Source organism: Cynocephalus volans, chromosome 8 (genome assembly GCF_027409185.1).
Source record: "Cynocephalus volans isolate mCynVol1 chromosome 8, mCynVol1.pri, whole genome shotgun sequence".
Taxonomy (NCBI): Eukaryota; Metazoa; Chordata; class Mammalia; order Dermoptera; family Cynocephalidae; genus Cynocephalus; species Cynocephalus volans.
The window spans coordinates 28634799-28655803 of record NC_084467.1 but is presented as its reverse complement, the minus strand read 5'-3'; the positions used below and the strand labels follow the sequence as shown (position 1 = coordinate 28655803).

Genomic DNA, 21005 nt, shown 5'->3' with positions numbered 1-21005 from the left:
TTCAACCTATCCTGTTTTCAGCCCCACCTTCATCACCATATCGAGAGCTTCTTGGTGCCTCCAATTACTAACTTGTGTGTGTCTATGTCTATGAGTGACAGAAAGAGATTGAGAGAAAGAAAGGAGGTGGTCTGCAGGGAAAATTGGTTTGGTTTTTTGGCTTTCTCCCATGTCATGTTAGGATTTAGCTTTCTGAGATGTGTAAAGTCAATTACTGCTGGTCCACAGACTTCCCAACTTTCAAAAATTTGTTCCTGTTTTCTCTTCTCCTTTGCTTTATGTCCTTACGAGTTTGTGCGTTAAAAAAAAATCCATTTATTATTGTTTTGTGAGATTATGGAGGAAATGGAAGTAAATGTGGATATGTAATCCACCATCTTTAAACAGAAGCCAGATCTCATTCTTAAATATGAGGCAGCATAGAATACTGGTTAAGAACATATGCCCTAGACCAAGACCACTTTGGCTAATATCTTGACCACTTTAGAGCTGTGTGATTTTTGTTAAATTACTCAAGCTCTCATTTCCCCTGTGTCAGCATTATAAAGTGGAGGTAGTAGCACCTACTGCATTAGTTGTTATGAGGATTAAGTTAATATTTGATAGAGCTTAGAACGTTGCCCATAGCACTGTAAGTGCCCAGTAAATGTTAGCTATTATTATTATTTGATGAAAATCTCCAACATGAAAGTCAGAGAACAAAACAAACAGTAAACACAACTTAGAGGAAACAGAGACCACTCAAAGAGGATGCAACAAAACTTCCCCACCAAATTGCATTTTATCTTCTCAAAAAGATAAAAGATACTGCATTCATTAAACAAGAGACTGTAATAATAGGAACAATTTAAATATTTAATATTATATTAAATATTAGTTAATAATAAAACAGCAAAAATTTGAAATTCATAGATGAGATGAAAGATAAATTTAATTTCCTCAAATTGACCCAGAAAGTAAAACAAAAAGATAAAGATGGAAAATAGAACAGAGAGGAGCCATTCATTAGGTTCCACATCTCACCAATAGAGGATCCAATTCAGGAAAGAAGAGAAAAAAAAATGGAGAAGAAATCATTAATTATCTAATACAAAGAAGCTTTCTCAGAACTAAAGGACATGAATTTCTAGAGAGAAAGATGTTCTGTGCTCAGCACATTTAAGGGAAAAAAAGAGAAAACACACACACACGCAGAGCCCATTATGGTAAAATTTCAAAACTTCAGGAAAAAAGCAGACCTTAAAGCTTCTATCAGAGCACTTAGCACACTTTCTTGTTATTATCTTGTCTGTTTTATTTGAGTGCAGGGACAATGTCCACCCTCCTCACATGATACAGCCAGCGCCAAACACAGTGCCTGGAAGAGTGGGTGAATAATACTTGTTGCATCGATCTTGTGCCATTTTTGAAAACACACATATCTCTCCAGACACCCTCAGAAATCATTTCTCCCATTACTTACGGCGGGCATTTTAGAGCTGGCAGCGTCACTGATGGATTAGACTGATGAATCCTAAAATAAATACCAAATATTTTTAGATTTTCATTATGCTTTGAAGAAAAGTCCTCGGGATTGACGTCAGAAAGATGTAGGTCTGAATCTGGGCTCTTACAAACTCTGTGACCTAAGATTACTTAATCCCTTCCACAGAAATGTGTGGCCGCGAGTCCTGGGCGGCGGAGGACGTGCAGAGAAAGGATGCTGTTAACCAGAAAATAGTCCCTTCCCTCCAGAGTGCACGGCCGAATGGAAAGACTGACGGAAAAAGATATATACATTACGTATATTGCCACAGCCCGCCAACCGGTCGCTCGCCACCCTCTCGAGCCCATTTTCCACCCAGCTTCAAAATGCTGTTTCACAGTGAACACCAGGTTAAATTACTTGCCTGAATGTAGTTCTCCAGTCGCTCCCCTGCGCCCTCAGAGAAAAGGCTCCCGAACCACGTGAGGGCCTCGCGCTTGGTGGGCTTTCCTCCCACCGCGGCCTCTCACAGGCCTGCGGTTGGCTCCGGCCACGCAAGGTCGCGCAACAGGCATCTGATTGGTGAACCTGGAAGAAGAACTGAGCATGCGCATCCTAGATCCTCCCTCCATCCCTAATTTCAGAGAGGAAGGTCTACAGAAAGCTTGCATTCTTAAACACACACGCACGCACGCATGCACGCACACATGCACACACACATTCTATTGAGGTATCAGTGACATTCAATAAACTGCACACATTTAAAGAGTGCTATCTGATGAGTTTTGGCTGGGTCTTACTGTAGGTGCATGACTTTTCAAGAACTTTAAAAACTTTTTAAGAAGCAGCCAAACTGTTTTCCAAAGTGATTGCATCCTTTTACATTCCCACCAGACGTGTATGAGATTCCAGCTGTTCCTCATCGTCCCGAACACTTTGTAAGCTCAATCTTTTTCCGTAGTCCTTCCAGTGGGAGTGTAGTAGTGTCATTTTGGTTATAACTTATGTTTTTCTAATGTCATATTATGCTGAGAATCTTTTCAAGTGCCTATTTGCTATTTGTATATTTTCTTAAGTGAAGTATCTGTTCAAAGTTTTTACCCATTTTTAAATTGGGTTATTTGTCCTGGTACCAGCCAGCCACCAAAAAAGAAAGAAAGAAATTGGGTTATTTGTTTTATTAAGTTGTAATAGTTCTTTATATGTTCTAGGTACAAGTCCTTTGTCAGATATAAGCTTTGCAAATATTTTCTTTCAGGTTTAGTCTTGCCTTTTCATATCATAATAGGTCTTATGGAGAACAAAAAAATATTTTTTAATTTTGATGAGATCCAATTTATTGATATTTCTCTTTTGTAGTTGATTCTTTTGTGTTATGTTTTTTTAAATCTTTGACAAACCCAAGGTCACTAAGACTTTTTTCCATGTTTTCTTCTAGAAGTTTTATAGTTTTGGCTTTTACATTTAGGTCTATGATCCATTTTGAGCTAATTTTTGTTTATAGTAAGAGATGAGGGTCAACTTTCTTTTTTTTTTGACTTGGCCATCCAATTGTTCCAGCATCATTTGTTGAAAAGATTCATTCTGCTATAGTTTTTGTTTGTTGGGGGGGGGGGTTGTTTTTTGTTTTTGGCAGCTAGAGCATACAGGGATCAAACCCTGGACCTTGGTGTTATCAGCACCATGCTCTAACCAATTGAGCTAACTGGCCAGCACCTGATATAATTTAAATGTGTGCCCCAATGTATTGGGAGGTGGGACCTAATGGGAGATGTTTATGTCATGAGGGTTCAACCTTCATGAATTGATTAATGCTGATTATAAAAGCACTTGAATTCAGTATCTCCCTCTCTTATTCCCTCCCTCTCCTCCCCCACCATCTCATGTACACTTGTGCTCTCTAGCCCTTCTGCCTTCCACCATCAGATGATGCAGCAAGAAGGCCCACACCAGACATGGGCCCCTCAACCTTGGACTTCCCAGCCTCCAGAACTATAAGAAACAAATCTCTGTTTTTTGTAGATTACCCAGTGTCAGATATTCTGTTATAGAAGCACAAAACAGACTAAGACAGCCCCCATTAAATTGCCCTGGCACTTGTGTTGAAAATCAGTTGGCTATGTATGTATGAGCCTATTTCTGGACTCTCTATTCTGTTCCATATATTTGTATTTCTTTATGCCAATATCACACTGCCTTGATTTCTGTAGCTGTATAATAAGTCTTGAGATCAGGTAGTGTATTAGTTACCTATTGCTACACAACAAATTACCACAAATTCAGATTCTTAAAATAACACACATGTATTATTTCACAGTCTCCATGGGTCAAGCATCTAGGCATGGCTTAGCTAGATCCTCTGCTTTAGCGTTTCACAAGCTGCAGTCAAGGTGTATATATAGGCCAGGGCTGGTTTCTCATCCGGAGAATCAACTTGGAAAGAGATGGGAATCATGGCCCCATCTTAGAATCTGTCTTCCACAGGTAGTATACGTTATTCAATTATGTTTTTCTTTTCAAAGTTTTTTTTTTTTTTTTTTTTTTCTGGCTCTTCTGGGTCCTTAACTTTTCCATATAAATTCTAGAATCAGCTGTAAATTTCTACCAAAACAACCAGATGGGTTTTGATTAGGATTTTGTTAGATCTATAGATAAATTTAGAGACAAATAACAACTTAACAGTATTAAGTCTTCTGATCCATGGACATAGTGTATTTCTCCATCTATGCAGATTGCCTTTAATTTCTCTCAACAATGTTTTCTGGTTTTCAATGTACAGATCTTACACATCTTTTTTTTTTCAAACTTATCCCTAATTATTTTATATTTTTGATACTTTTATTTTTTGTGCATGGCTGGTCAGTACAGGGATCCAAACCCTTGACCTTAGTGTTATGACGCGGCACTCTAACCATCTGAACTAACCAGCCAGCCCTAAGTGAGATTTTTAGAATTTCAGTTTTATTCCAAAGTGCTTAATCAGTAAGCTTAGAGAAGTAGGGTCTTTCCCTTGGTATAAAGACAAGGTTGTACTGTGCTTACTTTGAATATGTAGGAAGCATGTTAAATACAGAGGACTGGTAGCACTCTCATTTGCCCTCACTTCTAAGCATGTCCTCTTTTCTAAATCTTATCAACAATAAAGCCAATATCTTCCTTTTCATCCAACTATATGATATCTATTTTTCAGTTGGTTCTGAACTGGTGCAGGGAAGAGGATATGGTTTATTACCCCCAAAACCTCAATATTTCTTCCATCTGGTGAAACCTACTTGTATTTCAAAATTCAGCTCACGGTTTCCTGTCTTCACGACAACTTCCTGACATTCCTTCCCCTGTGTCCCTTCCTGCACTTGCTGTGGTGCATGTGCAACACTTTGCTACTCTCCTTTGTTGACATAGCCTTCCTCTTTCTCGTCCTCCTCCTGCTCTCACTAAACATGGACGTCTCAAAAGTATGAAGAAAGACAGTAATTTATCTTTGTAGCTCCAATGCCTAACACAATGTCAAGCAGGCAGTAGATATTCAATAATTGTTTACCACAATTATTATGACCGTATGATTTCAGTCTTGAAAAGGATAACTGTTCGTTGTGTGACAGTTAATGAAAATAACAATACAAAATCCTATATGCATCAAGATTACAATTATATAAAATGTGATTAAAAGGTAATATGTAAAATAAATTGCCATTACATTTGGCATATTTTTTAACAAGAGTTTTATTTATTTATTTATTTTTTTGGAATATGATCAGTAAGGGGATCTTAACCTTTGACTTGGTGTTGTCAACACCACGCTCTCCCAAGTGAACTAACTGGCCATCCCTATATAGGGATCCGAACCTGTGGCCTTGGTGTTATCATCACCACACTCTCCCAAGTGAGCCACGGGCCAGCCCTAAGAGTTTTATTTTTTAAAACTCTTCAGTATCGCTAATGTCTGAATTCTTCCCTCCCTCCCCTACCCAATACACAGTGTTGGGAGATTAATATCACATGGGATACTGAGACTCTGATCACTGGGAGAGCAAGGTTTGGGGTAGAGGGAAGTTCAAGCATTGCTTCCTTAACTATCTGGGGGAGTCTAGGGATCTCATTTGTTTAGCATACACTAAAGAGCACCTACTATATATCTGCCACACACTGTGTGCTGGTTTAACAAAGGTGAATAAGACAAAGTCCTAAGGAGGATAAATACAAAAATGCCTAGGTCTTATTATAGTATAAAAGTGTTGAAAATCAAAGACAAAGGGAATATGCTTTAGCAACCAGACAAAAAAGGACCATTTCCTTCAAAGGAGCTGATAGTCAAATTCTCAACAGAACAATGGAAGCTAAAAAGACAACAGAATAACATCTTCAAAGTGCTGAAAGAAAAAACAAAAAAACACATCAAACTATCAAAACTATTCTTCAAAAATTTAAAGACCCAATTCAAAAATGTGCAAAGGACTCAAGTAGATATTTCTACAAAGAATGTATACAACTGGCCAGTAAACACGTGGAAAAATGTTCAACATCACTAACAATTAGGGAAATGAAAATCAAAACCACAATGAGATATCATTAAGATGGCTATTATTTAAAAAACAAAAATAAAAAAACAAAATAACAAGTGTTGGTGAGAATGTGGAGAATAGGAACCCTTGCACACTGCTGATGGGAGTATAAAATGGAATAGCTGCTGTGGAAAACAGTATGGTGTTTCCTCAGAAATTAAACATGGAATTACCATATGATCCAGCAATTCCACTTCTGAGTATATACCCAAAAAAATTTAAAGCAGTGTCTTAAAGAGATATGTATACACCCATGTTCGTAGATGAATTATTCACAATAGCTGAAAGGTAGAAACAACCCAAGGGTCCAAAACCCAGCTAATGGGTTGTGGCATATATACAACGCAATACCATACAGCAGTAAAAATGAACATGTTTCTGTTATGTGCAACAACATGAATGAATCTCACAAGCATAAAATTGAGCAAAAGAAGCTGGAAGCAAAAGATTCCATTTATATAAACTTCAGAGCTGACCTGTTAGCTCACTTGGTTAGAGCATGGTGCTGATAACACCAAGGTCAAGAGTTCAAATCCCCACACCAGCTAGCCACCAAAAAAGAAAAAATATATATATGTGTGTGTGTGTATATGTGTATGTATATATACATTTTATATATAAATATATATGTGTATAGATACATATATATAAGCTTCAAAGCAAGCAAAACTACCAGTGGTGCTACGAGTCAATATAATGGTTATTGATGGATATGTTTACAACCTTGATTGTGGTGATGGCTTCACAGGTGTATGCATATGTTTAAACTCATTAAATAGTACACATTAAATATGTGGAGTTTGTATATCAGTGACACCTCAATAAAACTGTTTTGTTTTTTTTTAAAGTGGTAGTTATCTTTTTATCTTCGAGCAGAATAGGTTCAGGTAGTGACTAGGAAGGGGTGCTGGAGGCCTTCTGGAGTGCTGGTAAGCTGGTAAACTTCTGTTTTTATATCTGGGTAGGAGTTACATGGATGTTTTTGCTTTGTGAAAATTTGAGCTATACATCTAAGATTCGTATGTATGTTATACTTCAAAACAGTTAGAAAAGGCTATAGAGTCTCCTCCCACTTCTGTGCCTCTCCCAGTTCTTTTCAATCATACATTGGATCTTATTTCCTCCAACTTCCTTCAAGTTCTCTCTTTATCAAGCACCTTTTCTTTTTCCAGTACTTCCAATTTTTCCCTCTCTGTTAACCTACTTCCCTAGTGTATAAATATGCTCAAATCTCTCCCTCTTTGAAAAATGAACCACTTCCCACTCCAGTCAATATCAATTCATTCTTCCCCTTTATATCCAATCTGTCAACTAGAGGTTCTGCACTATACATTCTTCACACCTCAACAGTTGAGTTTCTGCCCCCTTCAGCCACAGACATTGCTTTGTGGGTCACCCATAACTTCCTTGTTGCAAATTTTAGCGGACCCTTTTCAGATCTTGTCTTTCAGTACCAGTATTGAATGGTTTACTACTTTCTTCTTCTTTATAACTTACATCTAAGTGCTTCCAAGTCTACATACGTTATCTCATTTAATCCTTACAACCCCAGGATGTAAGTACTAGTGCTATCTCCATTTTATGAATAAGAAAAATGAGACTAGAGAAGTTAAGTAACTTGCCTAGTGTCACATAGATAATTCCGTCCTATATATATTTGATGAAATGTTCTTTTCCCTGGGTTTCTAGGATGACTAGTTTTCTTTTATCTCTTTGTGCATTACTTATTCTCCTTTGGATGTCCCTCTTCCTCTATCTACCCTTTAAATAACTGTGTTCCCTAGAATTCCATGCTTTTTATCTCTTATTGCCCTGCATGATCTTTCTGGGCACACATTTGAATGGTTTTAATCACCACCTATATACTGATTGCTTCCAATTTCTTTCTTCAGTCCATATGCACCAGCACTCAAATCCAACTTGTCCAAAACTGAACTTACCACCTTCCTCCTTCCCACAAATCTGCTTCTTCTCCTGTGTTCATTCTCTCAATGGCACTATTATTTACCCAGCTACTCAAGCCGGAAACCTGGGAGCTCTCCTGATGAATACACCTCCTTCCCCTCTTTCCATATCCACTCTACCACCAAGTTTTGCTTTTTCTACTTTTTACTATCTTTTGTGTTCATTCTTTCTCTCCAGCTGCACTATCCCTGCTCAAGTTCAAACCTCATCATCTTTTGCTTGGCTATTGTGATAAAACTCAATCTTCCCTTTAAAGAACTTCACCTTCAACCTACCTTCAATACTCCTGCCAGCAAAACAAATCAGACTCTACTATGCCCCTGTACCTATGACATAAACTCTAAACTCCTTAGAATGCCATTCAAGTCCTGTCCTGTCAGGAACTGGTGCCTGCCTCAAGTCCAGCTTTATCCCCTCCACCTCTTCCCTCACTACTTATAATCTAGGAGTACTAAAATGGCTTGTAATTCCTCCAGACAAATCATAATCCTTATCCTTTTTTCCCCCCTCTATGCCTTTGCCTATGACCAGAATTCCTGGAATGCCTACTTTTACCTTGTTCATTTATAGAACTTTTGTTTTGTTTTGTTTTGTCAGCTGGTCAGCACAGGGATTCAAACTCTTGACCTTGGTGTTCTTTTTTTTTTTTTTTTTAAAGATGACCGGTAAGGGGATCTTAACCCTTGACTTGGTGTTGTCAGCACCATGCTCACCCAATGAGCAACCGGCCATCCCTATGTGGGATCCGAACCCGTGGCCTTGGTGTTATCAGCACCACACTCTCCCGAGTGAGCCACAGGCCAGCCCTTGACCTTGGTGTTCTAACACAGTGCTGTAACCAACTAAACTAACCAGCTAGCCCCAAACTCTTATTCTTTATAAGGCAGTTCAGTCATCACTTCTAAGAAGCCTTCCTTGATCCTCCAGGCTGGGTTAAGGACCTCTCTAAGTGATCCCATGGCTCCATATATACATTTCTAATAGCATTTAACCCTCGAGTCTACTTTTTTTACATGTGTGTCCCCCAAGTTTAAAAGTGAACCCCTCGGGGGCCAGAGTTTGTCTTTCATCTTTGTGTTTCCTGCACATAACAGGAGATCCAGAAATGTTTGTTAAACTAAGTTCATTTCTTTCCTTCTTCAGTAAATTTCTAATATAGTTGCTAGTTTTGTTTTTTTTACTACCCACCTACCCCCACCTGATTTTGTCTCTCTTCTCTTTAAAGACTTGCCACTAGCTTCTAGAGAATAAAGTCAACACAGAGGAAATCAGGGCCAAAACATAAAGAAAAAGAGACAGAAGAGACACATGCCTTGTACTGGTGCTATCAGTCTGTCACACCCCTATTTAACAGCCACCTAACAGGACTGGGCACACGAATCTTTCCTGGCCAGTGTAATACATCCCCCAGTAATTCTGGGATGGACTTAAGCATGACACAAGTAGTGGAGGATGAGGTGGAAATAAGACCATTTGGATAACCTGAATCACACAAAATAATCCATCTCTCAAAGAAGGTGTAAGGTAAAGCGTTTGTGCAGAGAAAAATTGTAGCTACCATAACCTCCTACTGTAAGGGAACAGTGTGTCTAGAATCCCCTCATCACCCACCCTTGTCCATCTGGAAAATTCTTGCTCATGCTTCATGATCTATCCCAAAATTCACCACCACTGTAGTCTTTCCTGACTCCCCCTGGCAAAAGTTGTTGTTTCCCCTTCTAAGTTCCTCACAGTATTTTGTCATTTTACACTCAACAACAGGTGTAATGAAGTTGGACAGGCCTGGATTCAAATTCTAGCTTTGTCACTCAGTAACTGTGTGTTATTTAAAGTCTTTGAAGCTGACTCCTCATCTTTAAAATGGGGATACCACTATCAACCTCAAAGGACTGTTGCTGGGGCTAAAGATGTCAATATAAAGTAACTGACACATAGTAGGCACTCAAATAATGTTAGTCTTGCTGCCTCCTCCTCCACTCCAAGCCTTATCAGAATGAACTATTTGAAGAATTAAGTTTCTACTCTTCCAGGTGCCTAGCAGCTAGGCAGAACTTGGCATGTATTCAGTTCATGATAAATGTTTGATAACTTATAAATATGAAGGAAATATTGTGCTGATGGAAAAACAACTACCTTGTAGTAGAGTTAGTTGCATACAGAACTTTCTCCTCTGGTAAACTATAAATTCCCTGAAGATAAGGGCCACATCGTGCTAATCTTTGTATCCTCCCTGCCATGACTTAGCAAAAGGGCTTTGTTGGTGAGAATTTTTAAAAAACATGAGACTAAATAGTCACCGGTTGGGTGAATTTGGGCAGCTTCTCATCTGGAGAAGTTAGTCTTATAAAGTATGTGGCCACACATCCTCTGGAGACTGCAGATTTTTCTCAAAAGATCACTTAAACAGATTTTCCCATTAAGAGATGTACCCAAGACCCTGACGAATCTTGTAAAACTTTTCATATGTGAAATGTTGCTAAGAAGCTCTTCTAAAATTCCCAAATAGCAATTTCTAAAAATAGAGAGTGCTGGCCAGTTAGCTCTCTTGTTTAGAGCACAGCCTTATAATGCCACGGTCACAGGTTCCAATCTCCAACCAGCCAGCTGACAAAAAAAAAAAAAAGGGATACCCAGGATTTAAAAACACAAAGTGTTCCTACTGTTCATCTTTGTTAAATTTCTCAAATTGAAGACATTGTTTTTAAAAAGCAATCATGCATGTGGCCATTACAGTGTACTCCATATTTATTAGACAATTGACAAGAAAAACAATTTTTGGCACAAGAATGCCAATTTATTCTCCTTTTGGACACATGAACACAAAATATCCCTGCAGGCCAAAAAAAAAAAAAAAAAATTGCAAAATTTAGATGACCATCATCTTATCTCAACATGGGGATACAACCCCTTCCTTAATAGTTTAGAATGTACCTCGTATTACTAGAGACATATATCCAGTCCAAATTTAATAAAATACATTTTAAAACATTACAGTTCTAACAATATAGAAACAAAAGTCACACCATTAGTCAAATAAACAATGCAAACATTTTCAGCCACTAGACATAGAAAGATCATGAATATGTCAATAGCAAGGCATAAGAAAATGGTTAATCAATAACAAGATCTTTCCTTTAATTTTACAAGGAAAAATTCTTGGAGTTGAAGCAGTATTGATATAATGCCCTCAGCCTCCACTTTCTTAAAATGAAAGCAGAGCTACCACCTTGCTATTGAGCAAGAAAATCTTACAGCACATCCACAAAAGGTTGATAGGGCAGGGTGGAGAGGGTGAGCCTTGTTAAACAGTGGATTACCTTTTCCCATGGGAAGGGTAGGTAGCTGAGCCAGGTAGGTAAGCTCTGATATAGGCTGGGCACCAGATCCTAAAATACAGACCATATAGAACATGTCTGCTTGTAAATCATCACCTTTGGAAGCAGCAAATAGAATTTACAGTAAGAATGAATATGTTCTGCCTGCCCAGAACACTGGCTGCATTAAGCCAGGGAGTTCACCTTATAAATCACTCAGGATTCAACAGCTAAGAACAACAACAACAAAACATAACTGGTTCAACATTTGGGTCTTCACCACTCTCTTAATGTCCCTGTTCCTTATCCCCAAATTGTTACTCTTTAGCGTTGCTACATTTAAATCTTTCACACCACATGACAGTGCCTAAAAAGGCTGCATTTTAAAAAACCAAACAGCCTACAACTACTTCTAGAGAATGCACACCTCCCATTGATTGACACATGCATAACAATTCAGTCAGTTCCAGGGGGTTACCTATTCAAATTGTCAAGCCCAATTAAATTCAAACTATGCATTCAGACTTGCTTGCAATAGTATTGCTGCAACTCTGATTCTGCAGTGATTACCTCTTAAGGATTCACCCCTCAGCAAGTATTTTCCAATAATCCTAGTTCTTCCATATTTTCTTCCCTTTGTCCAAAACGACAGCATTGTACCCTTAAAGGTGCTGTTTTCCTATTAAAAATAGGCCTCCCGGCTTTCTCTCCACCACCATACTGATTTGCCCCAGTGTACTGGGAGTGACTGAGGTCTTACAAACTGTGTATAGTTCAAGGTTGACTGTAGAGCTCAACTGCAGGCAAGCGAATCAGGGCTTCCTGGCACTCTGCCTTGCTTTGCTCCCTGCTCCATACATGCCAAGAGAGGGTGAGAAGTGACACTTCTTCTGTGCGTTATAAACAAGCAAGCCTGAGGCACTCAAGTGCAGGTGTGGTGTGATGCCCGCTGGCCAGCCAGCCAGCCGGCCACCAAGAGTTCTTCACATCTTGGACTCCAGCAAGTCTTCCTTCTCCTAAAAAAGCTTCCATTTTTCCTCCTCTTGGGTCCAGAGTGGCCATGCTGAAGGGTATTTTCTGTGCTCTCCCTGAACAAGTATGAATAAAAGCAGCAGCCAGCCCCTCACCAACATGTCCTGATTTGTATTATCCAAGTGAGGTATTTGCAAAAAAGGAAAATCTTAAGATTAACATCTGCCATCTCTTCACTTCTGCCTATGTTGTGCTTCAGTCACAGAACTTGTTTTCATCCCACTATCTGCAAAGATTAAGGACGTCTGCACTCAGCTTAATGAGCTACAGGACTCGATAGATACTATAAAACTCTCAAAGACCAGTCTCAGCAAACACTGGTGGCACCGCTGATCAACAGCACATGGAAATGTAAACTTCAATGTATTTACAAGCTTGCTTAAACGACTGAAGAAAAACAGTCGTTTATATTGCTGGGATTTTGAGAAGGCTAGTTTATGAGATTTGGACCAGCTAATGAGTTCAAGCAAACACCCTTCACCATCAGATCCAGTGTTTCCCCACCAGCAGTTTCTAGACAGAGGTGGCAAAATTGTTTTTACCACATTGTGTCTGTCTCTTCCCCCAGCACCTTACTCAGCCATACGGAGTGTGGTTCAGGACCTTTCATCCCCCTTTCCTTCTCTCATTCTTGACATTCTAAGATAGAAAATTGCAAGTCAGTACAATTTGGGCTGGGAAACACTGGCTGGAACTACCAAGATTCTATGTAACTGTTGTCCATTCACAAAGTATTTTCTACACTAAATACAGAATACATTTTCCCCTACATTTTAACCAGTGCTTGCTTTAGATAAACTCCCTTTGTTTGGACAAGAAATGAATCCTGTCTCCCTGTGAGTGGAATCCAGAATCTATTATGAAAAATCAACCTTTTCTACACAGTTTTAGTTTAATAAAAGGAAGGAAAACCCACCAAGTACGTTTCAGGTTGAAAGATAGGCAAAAAATTTGCACGGTAATTGTGAGTAACCTTGATTCCCAGGAAAAAATTTTTTAAATGCTGGTACATTTTTGCAAGTTGCAGCATCACTCAATGTACCTTAAGGACTGGCACAGCCTGTCCAATAAGGAAGCATCCTGGTTCTAGCTTATTTTAAAACAAAGTGATAGGACACCAACTATGACTATAAAATAGGTAAAAATAATTCTTTAAAAAGGCATGGAAATATGTCTTTTCTGACCAGTTTCAGAAATTGCCAGATTGTGATATATATAAGAAATGGCTGATAAAATCATACTGAAATCTCATCTAAAAAACTACATTGTCAGAGGAAGAAAGAGGAGGGACCTTAAAAAATGTTTATTGCCAAAGTTAACTTTCTATGTGAAAAGTTTAAAAATCATTTAGATCTAACAAACCACACAGCAGCATAAAATGGGCATTTTTGAAAACTTGAAAAAATACTAAAAGCTAATTGTTTTTTTCAAATAGGGGGAAACGTGAGTACTTTTACCATGGCAGTGCTGTCACAGTGACATGCATTATATTTATGTCACACATTCACAAAAGTCAACCAAATAAGAAAACCGCCTGTTTGAATCTGCAGCCAAATATAGTGCAATTGCCTGGTAGCCTGTACTTGCACCAGCACAAGTCTGCAGAGATCAATAAGATAAGTAAAACTAATATTCTGTAAAACTTTAAAAAATTAATGCTCATTAAAGGCATTTACAGTGGCGAAGTCAGAAATCTCCATTAAAAAGTCTATGGACCCACACAATTAGTTACACTGAACTGAAGTAGATTGTTTGGTTTTTCTCTCCCACTTAGCATACACTCCACTCAATGAATACAGAAAAAAGGAATAACTTTCTCTTATAAGACTAGAGGGATGCGGTGAACACCACAGCTAGCAAAATATTCCATAGAAACCTTTTTTGTAAAGTCCTTTAGAAAGTTCAGGCTGATCAGCCTTTGCACATTGAGGTAAAAATTCAGTCCAGTGCATCAGAAAAGGTAATCTATGAGTATCTCTTTCCTTTAAAAAAATGGCTCAATTTTGTTGATGCATCAGACAGTGCTGCAAAGTATAAATTCAGTGCAACTATTCTGAGCTGCTGGTAGAAGACCACCTGAAGTCAACTTGGCTGTATCTAGAGGTGGTAGGCATTTGAAACATTCTGAGGCTGCATGGGGTGCCAAACTGGTTGAGTTCTTTTTCCGAGATTCTCAGGCAAAATACATTGTATGCTGGGTATCATGGTGGATCTGTACAGCCTTAGCCAAGGCCTGAGGATCCCGGCCATTGCTCTGTCCTGACACATGACTGCCTTCCGCACTGTAAAGAGAATAAAGCAAAACACCATGTATAATAGAAGACCACTTCAAACTTCATATGTTTCAAGTAGCACAAATAGTACTGGATTCAAGAAGATCTTGATGCTCAAGCCTTAGCTTCTTAAATAATTTGTTAAGTCTCTCTAAACCAGTTTGCTTGACTGAAAAATGCGATACAACTCATTTAATGGGCAATTGCAAGAATTAAATAAAATAATGTCTACAAAGACTCAAATCCTTAATAGCACCTATATAAAGACTTCCACTGCTTGCTATGTCTGGTTAATTCCTACTCATCCTTTACACTTCAATCAATGGCACTTTTCCCATAGAAATCTTCCCTGACTCAAAGTACAGGTCAGAGTCACTAATACATGCTTTCACAGAATACTGTCTTTTTCTTTCATGGTACTAGACACAATTGAAATTAAGTTATTAATTGGGCATTTATCTATTTCCCCACTGATATATAAATTTCAAGAAAGCAGCAACTTTGTCCATGTTACTCACCACCTATCCCTAGTGCCTAGCACATAGTATAGTCACAACTATTTGTTGAATGAATGAACCTATGTGCCTAGCACAGTGCTGGAACATAGCAGTACCAACAAATGTTACTGTGCCACCAGTCTCTTCTTGCTTTCATTTCACTAGCTATATAACCTTGGACAAGTGACATCTCTTCTAAACTTGCTCTTTTGGGGTGACAACAACAACTTCTAAACATACCTCTTAAGGGTACCATGTGATATAAAGGGCTTGGCAAACTGTAAATCATCATCCCTCTTCTGACATCTCTCTTTATCTTTTTTTTTTTTTTTTTTTTTTTTTTTTTTAAAAGATGACCGGTAAGGGGATTTTAACCCTTGACTTGGTGTGGTCAGCACCACGCTCACCCAGTGAGCGAACCGGCCATCCGTATATGGGATCCGAACCCGGGGCCTTGGTGTTATCAGCACCGCACTCTCCCGAGTGAGCCACGGGCCGGCCCTGACATCTCTCTTTAAATGATTATTATTATCCTTACCATCTAGGCTCAAAATCTTAGTCATGTTTTACTGTATCCTCTCCTCTGCCTCTGACACCCAATTAACTGTTAAGTCCTATCTATCCTATCCAAGGAATATCTTTTTACATTTAATAAAGGCAGTCTTGCTCTCACATACCTTTCCAGCCTCATGCCTGCTGTTCCCCTTTAATGTGCTCTAGCCAAAGAACATTTGCTATTTTCCAAACATGTCACTTGCTCTCTCTCCCTTGTGTCCATTTGTTCCCTCTGCCTGGAAAATCCTTTTCTTTTCTTTGTAGAGCCAAATCCTACCCATCCAGCTATAAAATCTTTTCTAACTGCCTTTCCTCTGATGTCCCATTGCACTTTTATCTATACTGATTTGGGCTAGTTGTCAGTTCTATATTTGCCTGTATTGTCTCCCATAGTGAAACATAAGATCCCTGTGGGCAAGTAATATGACTTACTCATCTTAATATTTCTAGTGCTTCACACAGTATTGGGCACACAGTCAATACCAAATAAAAGTGTTGAATGAATGAACGTATATTACAGAATGGAAGGTACAAAACCACAGTTAAGCATTTTCCATAATAGTATATTTCCAGCCCTTACAGAAATAGACTTGCAGTGGAATGTCTACTATTTAGCAGCTGAATTCTGACTTGGGGAAGAGCCCAGAAACTGCTACACTTCACAGATGGTCATTTGGAAAAGAAAATTAATGCAGAGGGCTTGTTTAGCTTTTAATAGCAGCTCAGTAATAGGTCAAAATGTCTGATTCTCCTGAGATCCCTATTTGGGGGTGAGAATGATCTGGCCCCCCTCCCACACACACCAGGTTCACTGTGGTGCATTCTTCCAAATTGTACTGAAGCATAGTGAATAGGTCAAGATTTCCCCTTGCATGAAATGGAATCCACAGGCCTGTGACTGCTCTGACTGGAGCAAGGGCACTGTGTTGGCCACATTTTGAGGCTGTTCATGGCCTGAGCAGAACTGAAATACATTTGGCTCTATGGGAAAAACCACAGGCAGCTCCAAATTAGACTCCTTTAGAGACACAATACAAGTATAAACAAGTCTGAGTACTTCTTGGACCAAAAGTCACATTACAAGCTCTCAAAGGCACATGCAATTTTATTTGCTCCTTGCAATTTAAACCCTAAAAGGAAGTTTAAAGCCTTACAGAAGTTTTTTGTATTAGCTCAATTTTTTTTAACATGCTGCTAAAAACCGGATTTTACTATGCCCGAGAGACTTGCCTGTCATGATCTTTATCCACCAGATGATACCGTGCCCTAAATGCCACAAGCCGGGCATAATACGCAGGGGCTGGAATCGAGACTGAGCGGGTGCACCTCACATAGGTGTGACACAGCTGATAAGTCAGTAGCTGGAGCTCATCTGCGGTAAAGCAGTTATCATCCCACAGGACCTGGTAATGTGAAGGACGGCTGGTTCCCTGGAGAGAGAGTTTTATGATTAATGTATTTCTGATATTGCTTGACTACATGAGAGGAGAGAAGAATTAAAACCTACTCCTTAAACTCAGAGTATTTCTGCCTAGCACACCTACTAGCAGATACCTAGACCAAAAGATAAAAGTTCTAAGATACAAGTATTAGCAAAGGTAAGCACCATGTTTAATAACAAGTCTACTCAAGTTAGTTGCTGAATTTGCAAACATCCGTCTATCAGGTCAAAGATCTGCACCTGCTTCCAAATTACCTGAATTCCTGCGTGACTACAGAGGTAAAAGTCAAACTCAGATGGATGTGTGATGGTACTATCCACTGTAGTGCCTGCTGGTACATTGCCACTTTTCCCCACCTACCAAAAAAAAAAAAAAAATAGTAATTAATCATCAAAGTGCCAAACTGTGCTCAGGCCATTTTTTTCCCTTTTGTGTGTTAATTGGTATCACGTTGGTAAACTGCTCTTAAGTGAAGCCTTGAAAATTACTTTAATTCAAGATGTTGAATCCCCTGTAATTTTGCCTTTGCCCAACCATTTCACCCTCAAGTATTTTCTCGAACAAATATACTCCATGGTCTCTTTAGGGGAATACAGACAAAGAATTATTTTATCTGTGGTTGGGGCTGCAGTCCTGTCATCTATTTACAGATGACACACTGTAAAAAAAATTAACATTTAAGATGGATAAGCTTTCTGAGAAAAAAAAATCAGTTTTATTTCTTACATGGAGTAAAAATATATCCACAACTTTCAGTAAAAGTTAAGATGAAGAAATCTTTGAACTGGTTCACCAGGTTCAACAAAACTAATACTTTATGGGGTCAATAAAAAAAGTAACTGGCAAATGATTATCAGGTAGAGAGCACTGAAATGGGAATTAAGAAACCAGTTTCAGATCTAGGCCTAGCCTTCCAACTACATACCTTGAACAAAGCATAATATCTTTGCTCCTCAATCTGATCATCTATAAAATTAGGTGAGGGTCTCTTATGCTTTTAAAATCTAAGTTTCTTTTATGGCCAAAACTCTAAAATCCAACTTCTAAGAAAGCAGAGAGGGGATCTTCAGAAATGCACTTACAAGGAAAGGAATTAAATTTTGCTATTTGGTCCGCCTCTTCTGCTGTACAGCAGGGTTCAATATGAAGAAGTTTATCTAGCATATAGGCACACATTTGATGGAAGTTTATTTGGCTCCATTCTAAATAGTGTTCCTTCAGCTGGAGATCATAAACCAATATATGCAATAACCCTATGAGTATAGAAAATTCTCCCGCCAAATTTACATGTAAATGTGGATATCTAGCTGGACCAGACGAAATGTAATTGAGTTATTATAACAGTTCTAGGGTTTCATTTTCCCAAAGTGTGTTCTTTAGGAATATTAGTTTTGCAGGATATGCTTCAGTATTTTATCCTCAAATTTGAGAAACATGGGCTTAAGCCAAAGGTAAAGAGAATTTTCTAGTGTATGACTTTTCAGAACCTTTACTTAGTCATGTATAATCTTTAAGAGAAAGATAGAATATATAGCATGTCCCAAACGTGACCATAAAATTCCCTTTAAAAAAAAAAAAATCTCTCAATTTCTACAGATGAGAGCCTAAAGAGGTAACACCTTGGGGAGAAGGGAATCCAGGCATGTTCAATTCAACAGTTATTGCTCGAGCACCCATATTCTAGGCTGTGCAGCAGATGTTAGGGATGAGAACCAGAGGTACAGAGAGAACTAATGAAATTGTCTTCTGTCTTCATAAAATCATATATAATGAACTATAATGCAATGTGAGAAGGGCATGTGAAAAGCATTGGGAAAAGGTGGTGCAGAGGAAATAGTTGAGCCATGCCTCATAGGAAAAGTAGGACTTGAAAAGGGGGTGGGGGGTTGGATAAAAACTGGAAACACTCCAAATATCCCTAAACTCAGGAATGGATAAGTAAATTGTGGCCCATCTATATTATGAAATACTACTCAGCAATAAAAAGGAACAAATTACTGATAAACACAATAACTTGAGTGAATCTCAAATGCATTATGCTAAGTAAAAGAAGCCAGACTTGAAGCCTGTATATTCTGGAACAGGCAAAACTATAGGGACAGAATGCATATCTGTGGTTGCCAGGGGCTGGGGGTGAGAGAAAGGTTGACTACAAAAGAGCACATGAGACATTTTTTTGGTGTGATGGAATTATTCTATATATTTATTGTGGTGGTGGTTACACAACTTTATGCATTAGTCAAAACTATACACTAAACTAAACTAGGGCCGGCCTGTGGCTCACTTGGGAGAGTGTGGTGCTGATAACACCAAGGCCACGGGTTCAGATCCCTATATAGGGATGGCCGGTTAGCTCACTTGGGAGAGCGTGGTGCTGACAACACCAAGTCAAGGGTTAAGATCCCCTTACCGGTCATCTTTAAAAAAAATCAATCAATCAATAAATAAATCTATACTCTAAAAAGGGTGAATTTTACTGTATCTATATGATACCTTAATAAAAATAATGGGAAAAAAGGGTAAGATGGATGTGCTCATTCCAGGGATAAGAAAGCACAGTATATATGGGAAATGGAAGATGTATGATGTCATGGTGAAAGATGAAATTAAAATGTTGTTTTGGCTACCTTGGGAAAACACTGACCATCACAGGAAAGCATTTGGTAAGCAATGGGGGACACTTGATTTCTGAGCAGTGAAGTGGCACAATAAGACCTGTGTTTTAACAGCAGGGTGGAGAATGCACTTGTGAAGCAGGAATGGAGACAGGAAGTCTGCTCGGAGCCTCCTGCAATACAGAAGAGTTCTGCCTTTTCTACGGCAGTGGGAACACACCAGAGGAAGAGCTGAGATGAGAGAGATGTCAGGGCAGAACACCGAAGACTACTTGACCAACTGGATATGGGGGGACAGGAAGGGAGGAGAAGAATTTAAAGAACAACTCTGAAGTTTCTAGCTTGGCTGACTTAATACACAATGATGCCAAGTAACAGAATAAAAAGGAAATTGGGAGAAGAATAGGTTTTGGATGGGGATAAAACAATAAGTAGAAGGTTTAGACGTGTTTTGCTTGAAATGCCTGTGGTAGATCGTATCTCTGGTGCCAAATATTCTCATGCCCCTTCCTGGAGGGGGATTATACATCTCCACCCAATTATCTCAGGAGTGGCCCTGTGACTTGCTCTGGCTGATCAAATGTGGCCTGAAATGTGTCACTTTTGGGCAGAAGCTTTAAGAGCCAGCACATAGCTTGTTGTGTATCTTTTTTTCCCCTCTGCTACAAGACTGGCGATGTTCCAGATAGATGCTTCTCTGTCAGCCTAGGTTCCAAAGGGAGGACAGCAGGGTCACAGCTGCAGCAGAGTCACAATGAATGTGTAATGTGAGCAAGAATAAATCTTTGTAAGCCACTAAGATTTGGGTGTTTTGGTGTTGCTGTTGTTACCCATAGCACAGCCTAGCCTATCTGGACTGATACAATGCCTATAGAACATCTAAGTAAATATGTCTGGTAGATAACTGGAAGTACAGATCAGGAGCTGCATAGAATAGTTTGAGGCTAGAAATACAGATTTAGGAATCTATAAGCAAATAAGTGAACCCAGAAAAGTGGAAGAGACTAATGACAGAGTTGAAATTCAGAAGAAAAGAGGGAGAAGTATGAAATGCCAGGGAACATCAGTGTTTAGTGGACAGAAGGAGAAAGAGGAGACAAAAAAATTCTGATTATACAGGTGGATAGTAAACCTGGAAAGTCATATTGCTAAGGCCAAAGAAGTCAATCATTGTAAGTACTGCAAAGAGGTCAGAGTAGGAAATCTGACAAGATACCCCTGGATTCAAATGAGCAAGTTATTGAAAGAACAACTTCAGAGGAGTCCCTGAGGTTGAAGTCAGGCT

General features: G+C 39.0%; 1 protein-coding gene across 1 annotated transcript in view; it reads right to left on the bottom strand.

The window, feature by feature from the left end:
• Positions 1-11941: 11941 nt before the first annotated feature.
• Positions 11942-21005, bottom strand: part of AGO4 (argonaute RISC component 4) — a 32909-nt gene continuing 23845 nt past the window's right edge. The window contains exons 16-18 of the mRNA XM_063104011.1: positions 17360-17461; positions 16894-17093; positions 11942-14620 (exon numbers count right to left, since the gene is read on the bottom strand). Of these exons, the coding sequence (XP_062960081.1) occupies positions 14512-14620; positions 16894-17093; positions 17360-17461 (411 nt within the window). The 3' untranslated portion in view covers positions 11942-14511. The remainder of the gene's footprint in view (positions 14621-16893; positions 17094-17359; positions 17462-21005) is intronic.